The sequence below is a fragment of the Eucyclogobius newberryi genome, unplaced genomic scaffold, assembly GCF_026437365.1.
Source record: "Eucyclogobius newberryi isolate DKJ021-1_F unplaced genomic scaffold, fEucNew1.0.hap1 SCAF_17, whole genome shotgun sequence".
NCBI lineage: Eukaryota > Metazoa > Chordata > Actinopteri > Gobiiformes > Gobiidae > Eucyclogobius > Eucyclogobius newberryi.
In genome coordinates this window covers 7,410,494-7,426,147 of record NW_027315801.1, presented here as the reverse complement: position 1 = coordinate 7,426,147, position 15,654 = coordinate 7,410,494, and the positions used below count along the sequence as shown (strand labels likewise).

General features: G+C 48.0%; 1 protein-coding gene across 1 annotated transcript; it reads right to left on the bottom strand.

The window, feature by feature from the left end:
* Positions 1–5,209: 5,209 nt before the first annotated feature.
* On the bottom strand, positions 5,210–15,563 carry LOC140362518 (uncharacterized). Its single transcript, XM_072448605.1, has 5 exons — positions 15,307–15,563; positions 11,924–12,234; positions 9,023–9,184; positions 7,202–7,265; positions 5,210–5,948 (listed from the first exon to the last, which is right to left on the bottom strand). Exons 1-5 carry the CDS (start codon positions 15,561–15,563, stop codon positions 5,279–5,281), a joined length of 1,464 nt encoding a protein of 487 aa, XP_072304706.1. The 3' UTR covers positions 5,210–5,278.
* Between the last annotated feature and the right edge of the window lie 91 nt (positions 15,564–15,654).

The following is a 15,654-nucleotide window of genomic DNA, read 5'->3' as shown; positions in this document are numbered from 1 at the left end:
GTGAATGGAGGGGGAAAATAAAGATAAAAACAAGCTAGCTTAAAACAAAATAATTTATATATAACTAATAATAATGGTAAAATAAACACTATTTGTATCCGTTATATGCATATGAATCTGTATCTACCTGCGTTGCACCAATGAAATTTCCCCATGTGGGACAATAAAGGAATATCTTATCTTATCTTGTCTTAATGTGACATTATTGCGTGTGAGTACGACAGTATTTGCCCATGAATATGTCAGTATTGCACATGGTTAAGTCAGTATTGCACATGTTCAGGGCTAGCAGTGTTTGTTGTTGAGTCTGAATCGCGGCCTCGGATTTGGAGGTGCTGATTCTCATCCCAGCCACTTCACACTCGGCTGCAAACCGTCCCAGTGCAGCTGCAGGTCCGGGTTTGATGGAGCCATCAGGACAACGTTGTCTATCGGACACCCTCCGACCCCTGACTGCGCCTAAAAATTCTGTCCGTAAAAACTATGAACAGAACCGGTGACTAAGGGCAATCCTGGAGGAGGTCTGACTTACTGCCGGCAATGTGAACACAGCTCCTGCTCCGGTCATACAGGGACCGGACAGCCCTGAGCAAAGGGCCCCGGACCCCAAACTCCCAGGGTGGCTGCCCACGAGTTCAAAGGTTCACTGGTCCGAAGGTGTGAGTGCGCACAGCGAGCTCTCCTCGCCTCCCTTTGCCTTACACACTGGCTTTTAAGACTTTTCTAGTGTTGATGCACTTTTTATGATTACTCGTAAAAAACGTATTTTCCATAACCGACTTGTTTCTGTGCATAGCCTGAGCTCCTTATCGTATTATTAATGAATTATTGGATTTGATTACTGGATTAAGGAGGTCTTCGATGTTGGTGAAGCAGTGCTTCCCCCTCCTGAGGCGCCGGACGGTTTGCCAGAATTTCTTTGGGGCCGACCGTTAGTCCTCCTACATGGCCTCCCCGAACTCCTCCCAGTCCCGGGTTTTTGCCCCTGTACAAGCTGCGGCCCGCTTGGCCCGCCGATACCTGTCAATGACCTCAGGAGACCTACAAGCCAGAGTGGCCTGATAGGCCTCCTTCTTCAGTCTGACGACATCCCTTACCTCCGGTGTCCATCACCGGGTTCGGGGGTTGCCGCCACGACAGGCACCGGAGACCTTGCGACCACACCTCCGAGCAGCCGCATCAACAATGGAGGCGGAGAACATGGTCAATGTCCCCAGCCTATGGGAGAAGCTCTCCCAGAGGTGCGAGTTGAATACCCTACTGACAGAGGGCTCCGCAAGACGTTCCTAACAGACCCTCACAATGCGCTTGGGTCTGCCAAGTCTGTCTGGCTTCCTCCTCCGCCAGCGGATCAAGCTCACCACCAAGTGATGCTCTACAACTCCGCCCCTCTTTTCACCCAAGTGTCCCAAGACACGCGGCTGGAGGTCAGATGACACGACAAAAAGGTTGATCATTGACCTCCGGCCTAGGGTGTCCTGCTTAAAAAAAAATTTGAGGTAAAAAAAAAATCTTAATAAAAACAAAATAACCTTCATACCATCTTCTGCTTCAACAAAGACTGGCGAGTTTCCAATGTAACGCTATTGGATAGTGGATCTGAGGGCCGTGGATCTGAGGGCCGTGGATCTGAGGGCCGTGGATCTGAGCCGTGGATCTGAGGGCCGTGGATCTGAGCCGTGGATCTGAGGGCCGTGGATCTGAGCCGTGGATCTGAGGGCCGTGGATCTGAGCCGTGGATCTGAGGGCCGTGGATCTGAGCCGTGGATCTGAGGGCCGTGGATCTGAGCCGTGGATCTGAGGGCCGTGGATCTGAGCCGTGGATCTGAGGGCCGTGGATCTGAGCCGTGGATCTGAGGGCCGTGGATCTGATCCGTGGATCTACTAGTCAGAAGCGATGTTGTGAAATGTTTATGACAGAAAAACTGAACGAACATAAGAAATACTACAGAAGGAAAGCGAAGAAATGAATGTATTGCCAGGTATAAGATAATTTACATTTAGTGTTCGTCAGTGTTGTTACCCATCCAATCAACCATGGCAACCCTCACTTTGTGGTCTACAGGAAAACATGTAATTAATGATACACAAAGTATGTTCATAATGAGTCTGCATACAAATGAATGGCTTGACTTGGTTTAAAGACCACTCACCACGGCAACATGCAGACCAAGTGTTGTGTTTTGTGTAAATAGGGCTCATCCACAAAGAATCCTTTGTGGAAGGATCTTTTTTTTTTTTTTTGGTTGTGTGCATGGATTTTTTTTAACCTCGAGTTGTAAAACGTTTTACTTGCCTTGATTTAAATTTGTCTGTGTTTCATGTATAGCATCATGTGCTTTTCATATATTTTGTGAAGTAATTAAAACATCTGTAATTTAATAAAACAATTCAAGTTCATACATTACATGTACTTAATAATAACAATTATTTCCATTGTCAGTGAAAAAGTTTGCAAACTAGACATTTGTTTATGGTTTTAGATTTTATTTGCAATAAACCACAAAACACTGAATAATAACAGTAAAATACTGACAGATTGAGTCATGACAACAAATATATTTGATAAATACATATATACAAAATTTACAGTTTAGCATTAAACTGAGCACATTCTGATTTATTGTAAAAGGTGTAAAAGTAAAGAAACAGCACAACAGCATCAGACCATGAGCTGGACTTTAAGGTGAAGATCCATGTTTTTATGACGACACAATGACAGCTGCTCACTCCTCGCCCCGCGCTCTCTCCTCGCCCCGCGCCATCTCCTCGCCCCGTGCTCAGTCCTCGTGCTCACTCCTCGCCCCGCGCTCTCTCCTCGCCCCGTGCTCAGTCCTCGTGCTCACTCCTCGCCCCGCGCTCTCTCCTCGCCCCGTGCTCAGTCCTCGTGCTCACTCCTCGCCCCGCGCTCTCTCCTCGCCCCGCGCTCTCTCCTCGCCCCGTGCTCAGTCCTCGTGCTCACTCCTCGCCCCGCGCTCTCTCCTCGCCCCGTGCTCAGTCCTCGTGCTCACTCCTCGCCCCGCGCTCTCTCCTCGCCCCGTGCTCAGTCCTCGTGCTCACTCCTCGCCCCGCGCTCTCTCCTCGCCCCGTGCTCAGTCCTCGTGCTCACTCTTCGCCCCGCGCTCTCTCCTCGCCCCGCGCTCTCTCCTCGCCCCGCGCCATCTCCTCGCCCCGTGCTCAGTCCTAGTGCTCACTCCTCGCCCCGCGCTCTCTCCTCGCCCCATGCTCAGTCCTCGTGCTCCCTCCTCGCCCCGCGCTCCCTCCTCGCCCCGCGCTCTCTCCTCGCCCCGTGCTCAGTCCTCGCGCTCGCTCCTCGCCCCGCGCTCGCTCCTCGCCCCGCGCTCGCTCCTCGCCCCGTGCTGTCTCCTCGCCCCCCCTGTGCTCGCTCCTCGCTCCCCGTGCTCGCTCCTCGCCCCCCCTTGCTATCTCCTCACGCTCCGTGCTGTCTCCTCGCTCCGTGCTGTCTCCTCGCCCCGTGCTCGCTCCTCGCCCCGTGCTCGCTCCTCGCCCCCCCGTGCTCGCTCCTCGCCCTGTGCTATCTCCTCACCTCGTGCTCACTCCTCGCCCCGCGCTCTCTCCTCGCCCCGTGCTCAGTCCTCGTGCTCACTCCTCGCCCCGCGCTCTCTCCTCGCCCCGTGCTCAGTCCTCGTGCTCACTCTTCGCCCCGCGCTCTCTCCTCGCCCCGCGCCATCTCCTCGCCCCGTGCTCAGTCCTAGTGCTCACTCCTCGCCCCGCGCTCTCTCCTCGCCCCATGCTCAGTCCTCGTGCTCCCTCCTCGCCCCGCGCTCCCTCCTCGCCCCGCGCTCTCTCCTCGCCCCGTGCTCAGTCCTCGCGCTCGCTCCTCGCCCCGCGCTCGCTCCTCGCCCCGCGCTCGCTCCTCGCCCCGCGCTCGCTCCTCGCCCCGTGCTGTCTCCTCGCCCCCCCTGTGCTCGCTCCTCGCTCCCCGTGCTCGCTCCTCGCCCCCCCTTGCTATCTCCTCACGCTCCGTGCTGTCTCCTCGCTCCGTGCTGTCTCCTCGCCCCGTGCTCGCTCCTCGCCCCGTGCTCGCTCCTCGCCCCGTGCTCGCTCCTCGCCCCCCCGTGCTCGCTCCTCGCCCTGTGCTATCTCCTCACCTCGTGCTCTCTTCTCGCTCCGTGCTGTCTCCTCACCTCGTGCTCTCTTCTCGCTCCGTGCTCACTCCTCGCCACGTGCTCACTCCTCGCCCCCCCGTGCTCTCTCCTCGCCCCCCCGTGCTCGCTCCTCGCCCTGTGCTATCTCCTCACCTCGTGTTCTCTTCTCGCTCCGTGCCGTCTCCTCGCTCCGTGCCGTCTCCGCGCTCCGTGCTCTCTCCTCGCCCCGTGCTCTCTCCTCGCCCCGTGCGAGGAGTGCTCACTCCTCGCCCCGTGCTCTCTCCTCGCCCCGTGCGAGGAGTGCTCGCTCCTCGCCCCGTGCGAGGAGTGCTCGCTCCTCGCCCCGTGCTCACTCCTCGCCCGGCGCGCAACATGGAGCTACTAAAATAACACATTCTATCGGGTCATTTACTTTTTACGATTCAAAATCCTTCAGTTTTCATAAAAACAGTTGTTTAATATTTCGCTTTATCTCACACTGGGCTCTGCACTGCTCTAGTAACTCTCTCGCTGATTGGTCAGCACGATCACATGGTACGCAAACCTACGTAACTTCCGGGCCGTGGTGCCCGAAGGCTAAAGGCTAAATGTCTTTGTGCGCTAACGCCACTGAGCAGCTGCCATTGACTAGAATGGGACGCCATCTTGGCCACTGGGTGCTTCGTTTAAACACATACAACAGGAACAGGAAACATGACACAGCAAGTAAGGAAATATAAAATAAAAGCATCCAGTAAATACAAAATGAAATATAAGCACATATTGTCCATAAAAAGAGGTCAAAGAAGTCAAATGTCTTTTTTTTTCATTTTTCAAGTGTCAATCATAACGTACATCACGTCCTCGACTGTCGGAACAGTCGGCTTCCTTCAATTCAGTCCAGTTCAGTTCAGTCATGACCTTCTTTGACCTTCTTCACTAAAAGATATTCATTGTGTCCATGGCAGGAGTTCTGAGGCCCAAGTGCATCGTTCTGAACTTGAGTGTGGTGATGATGATGTTGTCTGCAGTGACTTCATCTCAGTCTAATGTTTATGAGCAGCAGGACAGTACCAGAACATGTGATGATCCCAGAGTTTCTGTGGACGACTCTTCGCTTTTGTCTTTTCGCTCCTCCTGGTTTTTAAAAAAGAAGACATTTTGGCATCGGGGGATGAATAAATGTCCATTTACATCGTCTGGTTCTGCGTCACAAAGTCTTTATTCTCGTGTGTGGTGAAATGTTGTTTGAGATTAGATTTACTACGAAAGGCTTTCTCACAGATTGAACAGCTGAAAGGTCTGTCTCCTGTATGAACTCTGATGTGCACGTTTAGATGAGACCTTCGGGTAAATGTTTTCCCGCACATGGGACAGACAAAAGGTCTTTCCCCCGTGTGCGTTCTCATGTGTAGTGTGAGCGTAGAACCGACGGGGAACCTTTTTCCACAAACAGAACAGCTGTATGGTCGCTCCCCTGTGTGAACTCTGGCGTGGTCTTTTAAATAATGCTTATTCTGAAATGTCTTTTCGCAAACGGAGCACTTGTGTCGCGTCTGTGCGGCTCTTTCACACGTCCCCGTCATGTCTCTGGTGTTTGCAGTGACGCTCGTTGTCTCTGGTTCAGACTTGTGTTTGTTTAGTGCAGATGAGCTTCCATCAGCCTCTGTCTCCACTTCTGCTCCTGAACAGCTGAATGGTGCTCTCCAGTCTTCATCGTTGTCCGTGTCAGAAGGCTGTCCCTCGGTCTGTGGGTGTAGATGTGGCTCTTCTCCCTGTGGCTCCTCTCTGTGCTCACTTTGTTGGAGCCACGAGGACTTTTCTCTCTTCACACAGGCAGAACTGGATTCTGGGCTCCACCTGAAAAATATTTAAAGGTGCACTGTGTCACTATTTGGGTTGAGGGTTGGTCACCTGCTCGTCTTTATTGAGGTGTTACTATTTGCCTGGAAGGTTCAACATAATTTGCCTGTTCAAACTTAATCTTTACAAAGCTGTGAGTCTGCAGGCTGCAAAATAGATGGGGAACCGGGGGGGCCGTAGCCCCTCAAATCGCCAGCGGGCACGGGGTTTGAATTAGGAGAGGGCCCGCCGTGCCCCTGTATCGAAATTCCTCGAAAAATCAAGATTTAACTAGTAATTTGGCCATATTTGGGGCATTTTCATTGTTTACATTTCATTTTGACAGACATGCAACTTCGCAGTATTCTCGCTTCCCATTGGCCGAGCGATGGCCATGATCTAATTTTGATGAAAGCGGGCATCTGATTGGCTGCTGCGTTCAGGTCGCGTTCGGGTCACGTTCGCGTGTACTCGGCAGTGTTGTGCCTGAACGCGTCGCGTTCAGGCACAACACTGAACGCACTGTATTAATTTCATTCAATAAGGTGTCAGATATCTAGAGACTTCCAGGCGAAAAACACACCGTTATGTTGCCCAAAAAGAGTGTGAGAGCTCCGAAGTTGTAGAGGCCGATAATGCAGACAGATTTCGCGTGTCGCACCGCACTGCGCATGCGCATCAAACCAAAAAGCAGCATGGACGCGACAGCAACAGAGCAGCAGGAGTCGCCCTACGACCAGTTACGTGAGTTTTATGATAAGGTCGGTGAGAATGGGAACAATCTGCATTTCTGTGCAAACCTTGCCTCTGGGGAAGTCTGTCCCTTCAGTGTGAATGTAAATCCTGGGTAAGGATTCAAAATTGGATATGAATATGAAGAATCTGACACATAGTTTCAGCATTAAACTAATACAATAATTGCTGCCTGTGGTTGTATTTGGGCTGTGGAAATAATTTAGAAACATTATAGCATAATATTGAAAAGCTGTGAACTTAGTTTAACATTTTGAATTATGAACTATGAACTGAACTAGTTCATGTCAAAAGTGAACTTTCCCAACACTGGTACTCAGAAATGCCCGGTCTTTTAAAAGTTTTTTTGCAACAAAAGCTGTAGTTTTGCACATTAGGGACAATGTCAATGTGGAAGTATCTGGAAGGGGGGAATCCCCCACTACCAAAAAAAAGAGACTGATGAACAGGAAAAAAAAAAAGAATAGATTATGAGAATACTGAAAGGGACAGACAATATATGGAGTGGTGGGACACACCTTTCTCCTGGCATCAGTCTGACAGGAGCAGGATTGTTGTACTGCATCGTGTGTTTGGCCTTTCCTCAAAAGGGATACAAGGCACAGGTATTTAACAGAACTCTTACAAGCTACTATTTTAACAATACTGATACTTGATTTGTTCCCTGACAAGATTATGATTCAGAATATTAATTATAAAACATATAAGATCTCCTTGCTGTGTCTGTACTCAGATTATTTTGTAGACTGTGATTTTATTTATTCCTGCTGCAGAACACATAAGATCTCCTTGTGTCAAATGTTGTATACAGTATTTATTTTGTATCTTAGAAACCTTATTATATTAAATTAAACAGTATTGAAAGATCATGATCTCTGGTTTATAGGAATTCAGTATTTGTGCTCTTCCTTCATACCAAATAAAAGTACTTTAAATTGTTTTACATGCTTATAACGATTGTTAAAACAACAAATGTATCTTGTTCTTGTGATGCCGCGCGCGCTTGTGGGCCCCTGAAATTGCTGGGGGGCCCCTAACTTTTTTAGATAGGTGGCCCCCCTGGCCCCTAACTTTGAAAATCTATTTCTCAGCCTGGTCTGGTCACCGGTTTAATCTCCCGAAGTTCAGATGGGCATGATTGACAGGTGGATTAGCCAATCAGGGACACACATGGTCTGTCAGTACCAAAACAAACATATTATGAGGACAAAATAAAGGGGAAAGATTGGATTGCAGTCTACCGAGGGACAGGAGGGACTATGCTAGGACGACATTTCAAATTTGCTTTTCCTGAAAAAAGTCCTTGTTTATTGTTGTTTATCAACAGCTTATTCAGTTTGAGGTCTTCCATTCTCTTTTTTAGTTCTGTTAGATCTGAGTGCTGCTTTTGACACTGTCCATCATCGGACCCTCTTACAGAGACAAGAGGACTGGGTGGGCATCACTGGCCCCGCCCTAAACTGGTTAAGGTCCTATCTGGAAGACAGGAAGTACTTTATGTCTCAGACCACATGCCCCTGACCTGTGGGGTGCCCCAAGGGTCAGTCATGGGACCCCTTCTGTTCAACCTCTACATGCTGCCGTTAGGTCAGCTGATACGCAGTGAAAATGTGTCCTATCACAATGATGCAGACGAGTCAGATCTATGTTTTACTGTCGGCAGGAGAACATGGACCAGTGGATTCACTGTATCCAACAGATCAGAGTGTGGATGCAAAACAACTTTCTCCAGCTGAACTCAGACAAGACTGAAATAATCGTCTTTGTCCCACAGAAACAAAGAGAAAGTGTTGGCAGTCACCTCCAGAGTCTCGCTCTAAAACCTACAAACCAAGTTGGAAATCTGGGGGTAATAATGGACTCAGACTTGAGCTTTAACAGCCACGTCAAATACATAACATCAGCAGCTTTTTACCATCTAAATAATATTGTCAAAATCAAAAATATAGTGTCTAAACCAGATTTGGAGAGACTTATCCATGCGTTTGTCTCCAGTAGATTAGACTACTGTAACGGCCTGCTCACTGGCCTCTCCAAACGAGCTGTAAAACAGCTGCAGTACATCCAGAACGCTGCTGCTCAGGTCCTGACTAAAACCAGGAAGTACCATCACATTAGTCCTGTTCTCAGGTCACTTGAGATTGACCCTCCGGAAAGGTTTGCACCCTAAAAATGCTCTACAATGTAAATGTTTGACAGTAAAAGAAATGTTATAAGAGTTTAAAATGGTTGATCTTACATAGACTCTTCCTCCTGTTTGATGCTCTGTGCATCCTTAATCCGTGTCGTTTTCAGGATTTCATGGTTTAGACCCCGGTGGTCCAGACCCAGGTCCAGACCTTGGCTCAGCACCGAGTCCAGCAGCTCTTGTTTCCTCTGGTTCTCTTCCCTGGAGCGGCGCAGTTCCTCCTCAAACTCCGCTGTCGTTCTTTCAAACAGCGCAAATATCTCTTCCGCAGCCGCAGTCAGCCGCGCATTTACCAAAACTCTCAGTGTTTGACCTGAGGACATTTTACAAACTGTTTTTAGCTTTAGCTTCGAGCTAACATACACGCTAACAGGACGCACAACGACAATGACGCGTCACTGGTTTCAGTTGGACCAATCATGGGGCTGTTCTTCCACAACACGGAAGTGATTGATCGGTTGTTTTTACAAGACAAGATAAGATACATACATATTTCGTTGTTGCAACGCCGGTAGATACAGAGGAAAAGGACAGATAACTTATAGGAAGTTTAAAAAACACTCTTAATAGAAGAACTGTTATAAAGAAAAACTCCCATAGACAGAACCTCTCATTTCTTAATAAGGAGTTAAGGGGAAAAATAAAAACAGCTAGCGTAAAGACAAAATATATCTCTCAATGTCCCTTCCCTGGATGTTCACTGGTAAGGGGGCAGTGGGGTGGCGTCTGCGGAAGTCCACCACCATCTCCTTGGTCTTCCCCCTTTGATGAGGAGGTGGTTCCGCTGACACCAGTCCACAAAGTCCTGCTCCAGTCCTCTGTACTCCGCATCATTGTCGTCCGTGATGAGTCCGATGATGGCAGAGTCCTTAGAGAACTTCTGCAGGACACAGCTGTCTGTGTCGTGTCTGAAGTCTGCAGTGTAAAGGGTGAAGAGAAAGGGCGCGAGGACCATGCCCTGGGGCGCCCCCACACTGCAGGTCCGAGTGTCAGACACACAGTCCCGGGCTCTCACAAACTGGGGTCGGTCCATGAGGTAGTCCAGAATCTACTCTGCCAGGTCATACTCCACACCAGCCGTCTCCAGCTTGTCCCTCAGGAGCAGCGGCTGATGGTGTTGAAGGCGCTGGAAAGATCTAACTACAGAATCCTCACAGAGCTGCCATGCTTTTCCAGGTGAGAGAGAGAGCGGTGCAGCAGGGAGATGACTGCGTCCTCCACTCCGATGCCAGACCGATATGCAAACTGCAGCGGGTCCACGGCTGAGCGCACGGTGGAGCGGAGGTGGTCCAGGACCAGCCGCTCCAGTGTCTTCATCAGGTGGGACGTGAGAGCCACCGGCCTGAAGCTGTTGAGGTCTTTGGCGCGCGGTGTCTTGGGCACAGGTACCAGACAGGAGGTCTTCCAGACCTGTGGTACCACCCTCAGCTTCAGGCTCATGTTGAAGACATGCTCCATAACTCCACACAGTTCATCTGCGCAGGACTTAAGGAGCCTGGGGCTGATGCCGTCAGGTCCTGCTGCCTTCCTCACTTTAATCCTCTTCAGCTCACTCCTCACCTGTGCTGCCGAGACAGTCAGTGGTTGGCAGGGGGACTGTGTGCTGGGGGGATGGGTGAGTCCAGGCGAAGTGGGGAGCTGATGGGCTGAGGGGGAGGCGCGAAGAGAAACGGATGCAGGCCATTGTCCAGCTGTGGAAGAGGGAGCATGCAGCTGTGCAGGGGGCGGGGTGGGTGATTGATCAAATCTCAGGAAGTGAGAATTTAGCTCATTCACCCACTGTAGGTCCCCCTGCCCAGGATTTTGAAGCCTGAGATTGTTTTCTGGCTCCTCCACACTCCCTGAATGTTCTTCTGCTGCAGCTGCTCCTCCATCCTCCTCTTGTAGCCGGTTTCCGCCTGCCTGGTCTTCCTCCTCAGCTCCTTTTGCACAATATTATTTCCATAAGATTTTTTTCTTTTGGGAATTTTTTAATTGTTGTCATTAACATGGTTTATATGTTTTTTTTATGGTTAGCAACTTAAAATGATCATTTCTCTGTGACTTCCATAAAAGAAGAGCTCCATCTTCTGCTTTCAACAAAGAATAGGCGAGTTTCCAATGTAACGCTCGCTATTGGTCACGCGAGGTTGCTGGGCGTGTCTGCGACGCCCTCATTGGACACACGAGGCGCAGCTAAACCAGGAAAATGAACACATTTGCCAGACGGACTCTTTTTGTTTGTTTAAACACATAAAACTGGAACAGGAAACATGACACAGAAAGTAAGGAAATATAAAATAAAAGCATCCAGTTAATACAAAATAAAATATAAGCACATATTGTCCATAAAAAGAGGTCATTTTAAAGTCCAAATGTCATTTCCCCCCCATTATTCAAGTGTTAATCATAACGTACATAACATCCTCGACTGTCGGAACAGCCGGCTTCCCCCAGTTCAGTCCAGTCCAGTTCAGTCATGACCTTCTTTGACCTTCTTCACTAAAAGGTATTCATTGTGTCCATAGCAGGAGTTCTGAGGGCCAAGTACATCGTTCTGAACTTGAGTGTGATGATGATGTCTGCAGTGACTTCATCTCAGTCAAATGTTTATGAGCAGCAGGACAGTTCCAGAACACGTGATGATCCCAGAGTTTCTGTGGACGAAACTTCACTTTTGTCTTTTCGCTCCTCCTGGTTTTTAAAAAATAAGACATTTTGGCATCGGGGGATGAATAAATGTCCATTTACATCGTCTGGTTTCGTGTCACAAAGTCTTTGTTCTCGTGTGTGGTGAAATGTTTTTTTAGATTAGATCTACTACCAAAGGGTTTCTCACAGACTGAACAGCTGAAAGGCCTGTCCCCCGTGTGTGTGCGGGTGTGTGACTTCAGATGAGAAGTCTGACTGAACTTTTTCCTGCAGATTGAGCAGCTGAAAGGTTTGTCGCCCGTGTGAGTTCTGGTGTGCAACCTAAGATGAGACATTTGACTAAATGTTTTCTCACAAACAGAACAACTGTATGGTCGCTCCCCCGTGTGAACTCTGGCGTGGACTTTTAAATAATGCTTACTCTGAAACGTCTTTTGGCAAATGGAGCACTTAGAGGACTCTCTGGTGTTTGCAGTGACGCTCGTCTTCTCTGGTTCAGACCTGTGTTTGTTTAGTGCAGATGAGCTTCCATCAGCCTCTGTCTCCACCTCTGCTCCTGAACAGCTGAATGGTGCTGTCCAGTTTTCATCGTCGTCCGTGTCAGAAGGCTGTCCCTCGGTCTGTGGGTGTAGATGTGGCTCTTCTCCCTGTGGCTCCTCACCGTGCTCATTTTGTTGGAGCCACGAGGACTCTTCTCTCTTCACACAGGCAGAACTGGACACTGGGCTCCACCTGAAAAACATTTAAAAGGTGCACTGTGTCACTTTTGGGGTGGAGGGTTGTCAACCTGCTCGTCTTTATGATAAGATAAGATAATCCTTTATTGTCCCACATGGGGAAATTTCATTGATGCAACGCAGGCAGATACAGAGGTAGATACAGAAGAAAAGAACAGATCACTTATAGGAAGTTTGAAAAACACTCAGTAGAAGATCTCTTATAAACAATTTATTGATGTGTTACTACTTTGCCTGGAAGGTTCCACATAATTTGCCTGTTCAAACTTAATCTTTACAAAGCTGTGCAGGGTTCAGAATAAGTGGTATCGCATCGCAAAATGCGACGCAATTTCTCTCAAATGCGATGCGTTCGTCAGAAAAAAGCGCAGCTTTTGCAATACAAAAATATGTGTTCAATTGTATAACCAAAGCACCTAAAAGTACTGATCACTCGTCAATCGATCGTCAATAACGGCAGGACGCTGTGTTGACGTGACGAGTCCCGCTGCTGCTCAGATCTCGAGTTGAAAGTGAGAGGAGCCACGTGCGGTAAAGTTAGCGTCACAGATTTGGACTTCCGAGGTCAATAGCTCCTAAACGCAAAAGTCTTTGCAGATCATACAAAGCCAAAATATTCATATTTACACTGCAAAGTGACTACAACCTCGTTTTTAACAATCAGATGCGTATTTTGGGCGCAGCGAATTGCACAGCTCCGACTGTGCAGACAGAGCCGAGACGAGTGCTTAGGAACCGTCATCAAATAGCAAAACGAAAAATGGAATTGGAACGTCAAATAGAGCGGTACAATTTGAATAACACATAAAATACACCATGATGGACACCACAGCAACCTTTATTTTTCCATCAGAAGCTTAATACATATTTTTTGTGAGTGTAAAGACAATTAACATGTAAATGAGACCCCTGCAAATAGTCATCTGATGATGATGTGGAAGAAAGTTGTAAATAAGGCCATCTGACTTTGTGTTGGTCAAACTAATTTTATTTGCAAGTTTTCTGTTTTATTTAAAGAAAACATTTTTAAAAAGTGTTTAAAAGTTAATTTGCGGCGATTTGAGAACGCAGGCGGAAGTACGCACGCGCTCTCGCCCGTGCGGACTGATACAACACACTCGTGCGTTTGTTTATTAGCGCGACTGATCGTATGGCACGTCTCGTCTCCCATAGATTTCAGACTACTTCTGAGTCAGCTCGAACTGTCTTTCTCCGTCTTCATTTTGCCCCGTACACTGAGGGAACTATATTATGATAGATCAATGCGCTTAGACATGCGGAAATGTGGGACGAGCCACACGCGACTGCAGGTGAGCGGTAGGTGCGTTTTATGATTGATACGTGGCAGAACTAATCGGCAGTCCACGCCATGAGGAAATAAGACTCAGATTTGGGCCAAAGAAATCGTCCATTCAACCTTTAAGAGTTTTTTTTTAAATAGAATGTTTACAAATACATTTTAAATAAATAATCGTGATATATCAATGGAAAATATTGATTGTTAGTCACTTTCGTGTTTTTCTATGCAATTATGAAATTGTTATACAAATTTTGAAAAATTAACGGATTGTTTAGCAGCACCGCTATACAAGTGAAAATCCTTAATCTGAGCCCTGCTGTGAGTCTGGTCACCAGTTTATTCTCCTGGAGTTCAGATGGGCATGATTGACAGGTGGATTAGCCAATCAGGGACACACATGGTCCGTCAGTAGCAAAACAAACATGGCTGCTTATGAGGACAAAATAAAGGGGAAAGATTGGATTGCAGTCCAGGGTCTACCGAGGGACAGTATGGACTATGCTAGGACTACGTTTCAAATTTGCCTTTCCTGAAAAAAGTCCTTGAAAACATTGTGTATCAACAGCTTATTCAGTTCATCCTAATAAGTGACTTTGAGGTCTTCCAGTCTCTTATTTAGTTCTGCTGGATCTGAGTGCGATCATGGGGTCCTCTTACAGCAGGGGTTTCCAATCTTTTTTTCACAGAGGGCCACAAACAACCCGACAACGTCAAATTTGTCAAATGACAAAGTGAATATTTCGAAATTTGACATCGTTTCGATGAGCCTTCTCACCTTTAATAAGGTTTGGTATGACATCAAAATGCTTGAATTTTACAAATTTTACAGGAAAAAGTACTACTTTTTGTTGTTTGGACCAACTTAGCAGGAAGCCAGAGGGCCAACAAAAATTGGTCTGAGGGACAACTTTGGCCCACGTGCCGTAGTTTGGACATGCCTGTCTTACAGAGACTAGAGGACTGGGTGGGCATCACTGGCCCCGCCCTAAACTGGTTCTATCTGGAAGACAGGAAGTACTTTGTGTCTCAGGCCACATGCCCCTGACCTGTGGGGTGCCCCAAGGGTCAGTCCTGGGACCCCTTCTGTTCATCCTCTACATGCTGCCGTTAGGTCAGCTGATACGCAGTAAAAATGTGTCCTATCACAATGATGCAGACGAGTCAGATCTATGTATCACTGTCGACAGGTGAATATGGACCAGTGGATTCACTGTATCCAACAGATCAGTGTGTGGACCGGCCTCCTGCTGATGCCAGAGGGCCTCCTGCTGGTGCAACAGATCAGTGTGTGGATGCAAAACAACTTTCTCCAGCTAAACTCAGACAAGACTCAAATTATCGTCTTCGTCCCACAGAAACAAAGAGAAAGTGTTAGCGGTCACCTCCAGAGTCTCGCTCTAAAACCTACAAACCAAGTTAGAAATCTGGGGGTAATAATGGACTCAGACTTGAGCTTTATCAGCCAAAAGATTATAGTGTCCAAACCAGATTTGGAGAGACTTATCCATGCGTTTGTCTCCAGTTGATTAGACTACTGTAACGGTCTGCTCACTGGCCTCTCCAAACGAGCTGTAAAACAGCTGCAGTACATCCAGAACGCTGCTGCTCAGGTCCTGACTAGAACCAGGAAGTACCATCACATCAGTCCTGTTCTCAGGTCACTTGAGATTGACCCTCCAGAAAGGTTTGCACCCTAAGAATGTTCTACAATTTTAAATGTTTGACAGTAAAAGAAATGTTATAAGAGTTTAAAGAGGTTGATCTTACATAGACTCTTCCTCCTGTTTGATGCTCTGTGCATCCTTAATCCGTGTCGTTTTCAGGATTTCATGGTTTAGACCCAGGTCCAGACCTTGGCTCAGCACCGAGTCCAGCAGCTCTTGTTTCCTCTGGTTCTCTTCTCTGGAGCGGCGCAGTTCCTCCTCAAACTCCGCTGTCGCTCTTTCAAACAGCGCAAATATCTCTTCCGCAGCCGCAGTCAGCCGCGCGTTTACCAAAACTCTCAGTGTTTGACCTGCGGACATTTTACAAACTGTTTTTAGCTTTAGCTTTGAGCTAACATACATGCTAACAGGACGCACAGCGACAATGACGCGTCACATGTTTCATTTGGAC

Coding starts and splice junctions, on each gene's coding strand:
- LOC140362518 (XM_072448605.1), bottom strand. CDS start 15,563: ATGTCCGCAGGTCAAACACTGAGAGTTTTGGTAAACGCGCGGCTGACT. Junction 9,185..11,923: donor TTGCCAAAAGACGTTTCAGA/GTAAGCATTATT, acceptor AAATGTCCTCAG/GTCAAACACTGAGAGTTTTG. Junction 7,266..9,022: donor GGACTCGGTGCTGAGCCAAG/GTCTGGACCTGG, acceptor ATCCCTTTTGAG/GAAAGGCCAAACACACGATG.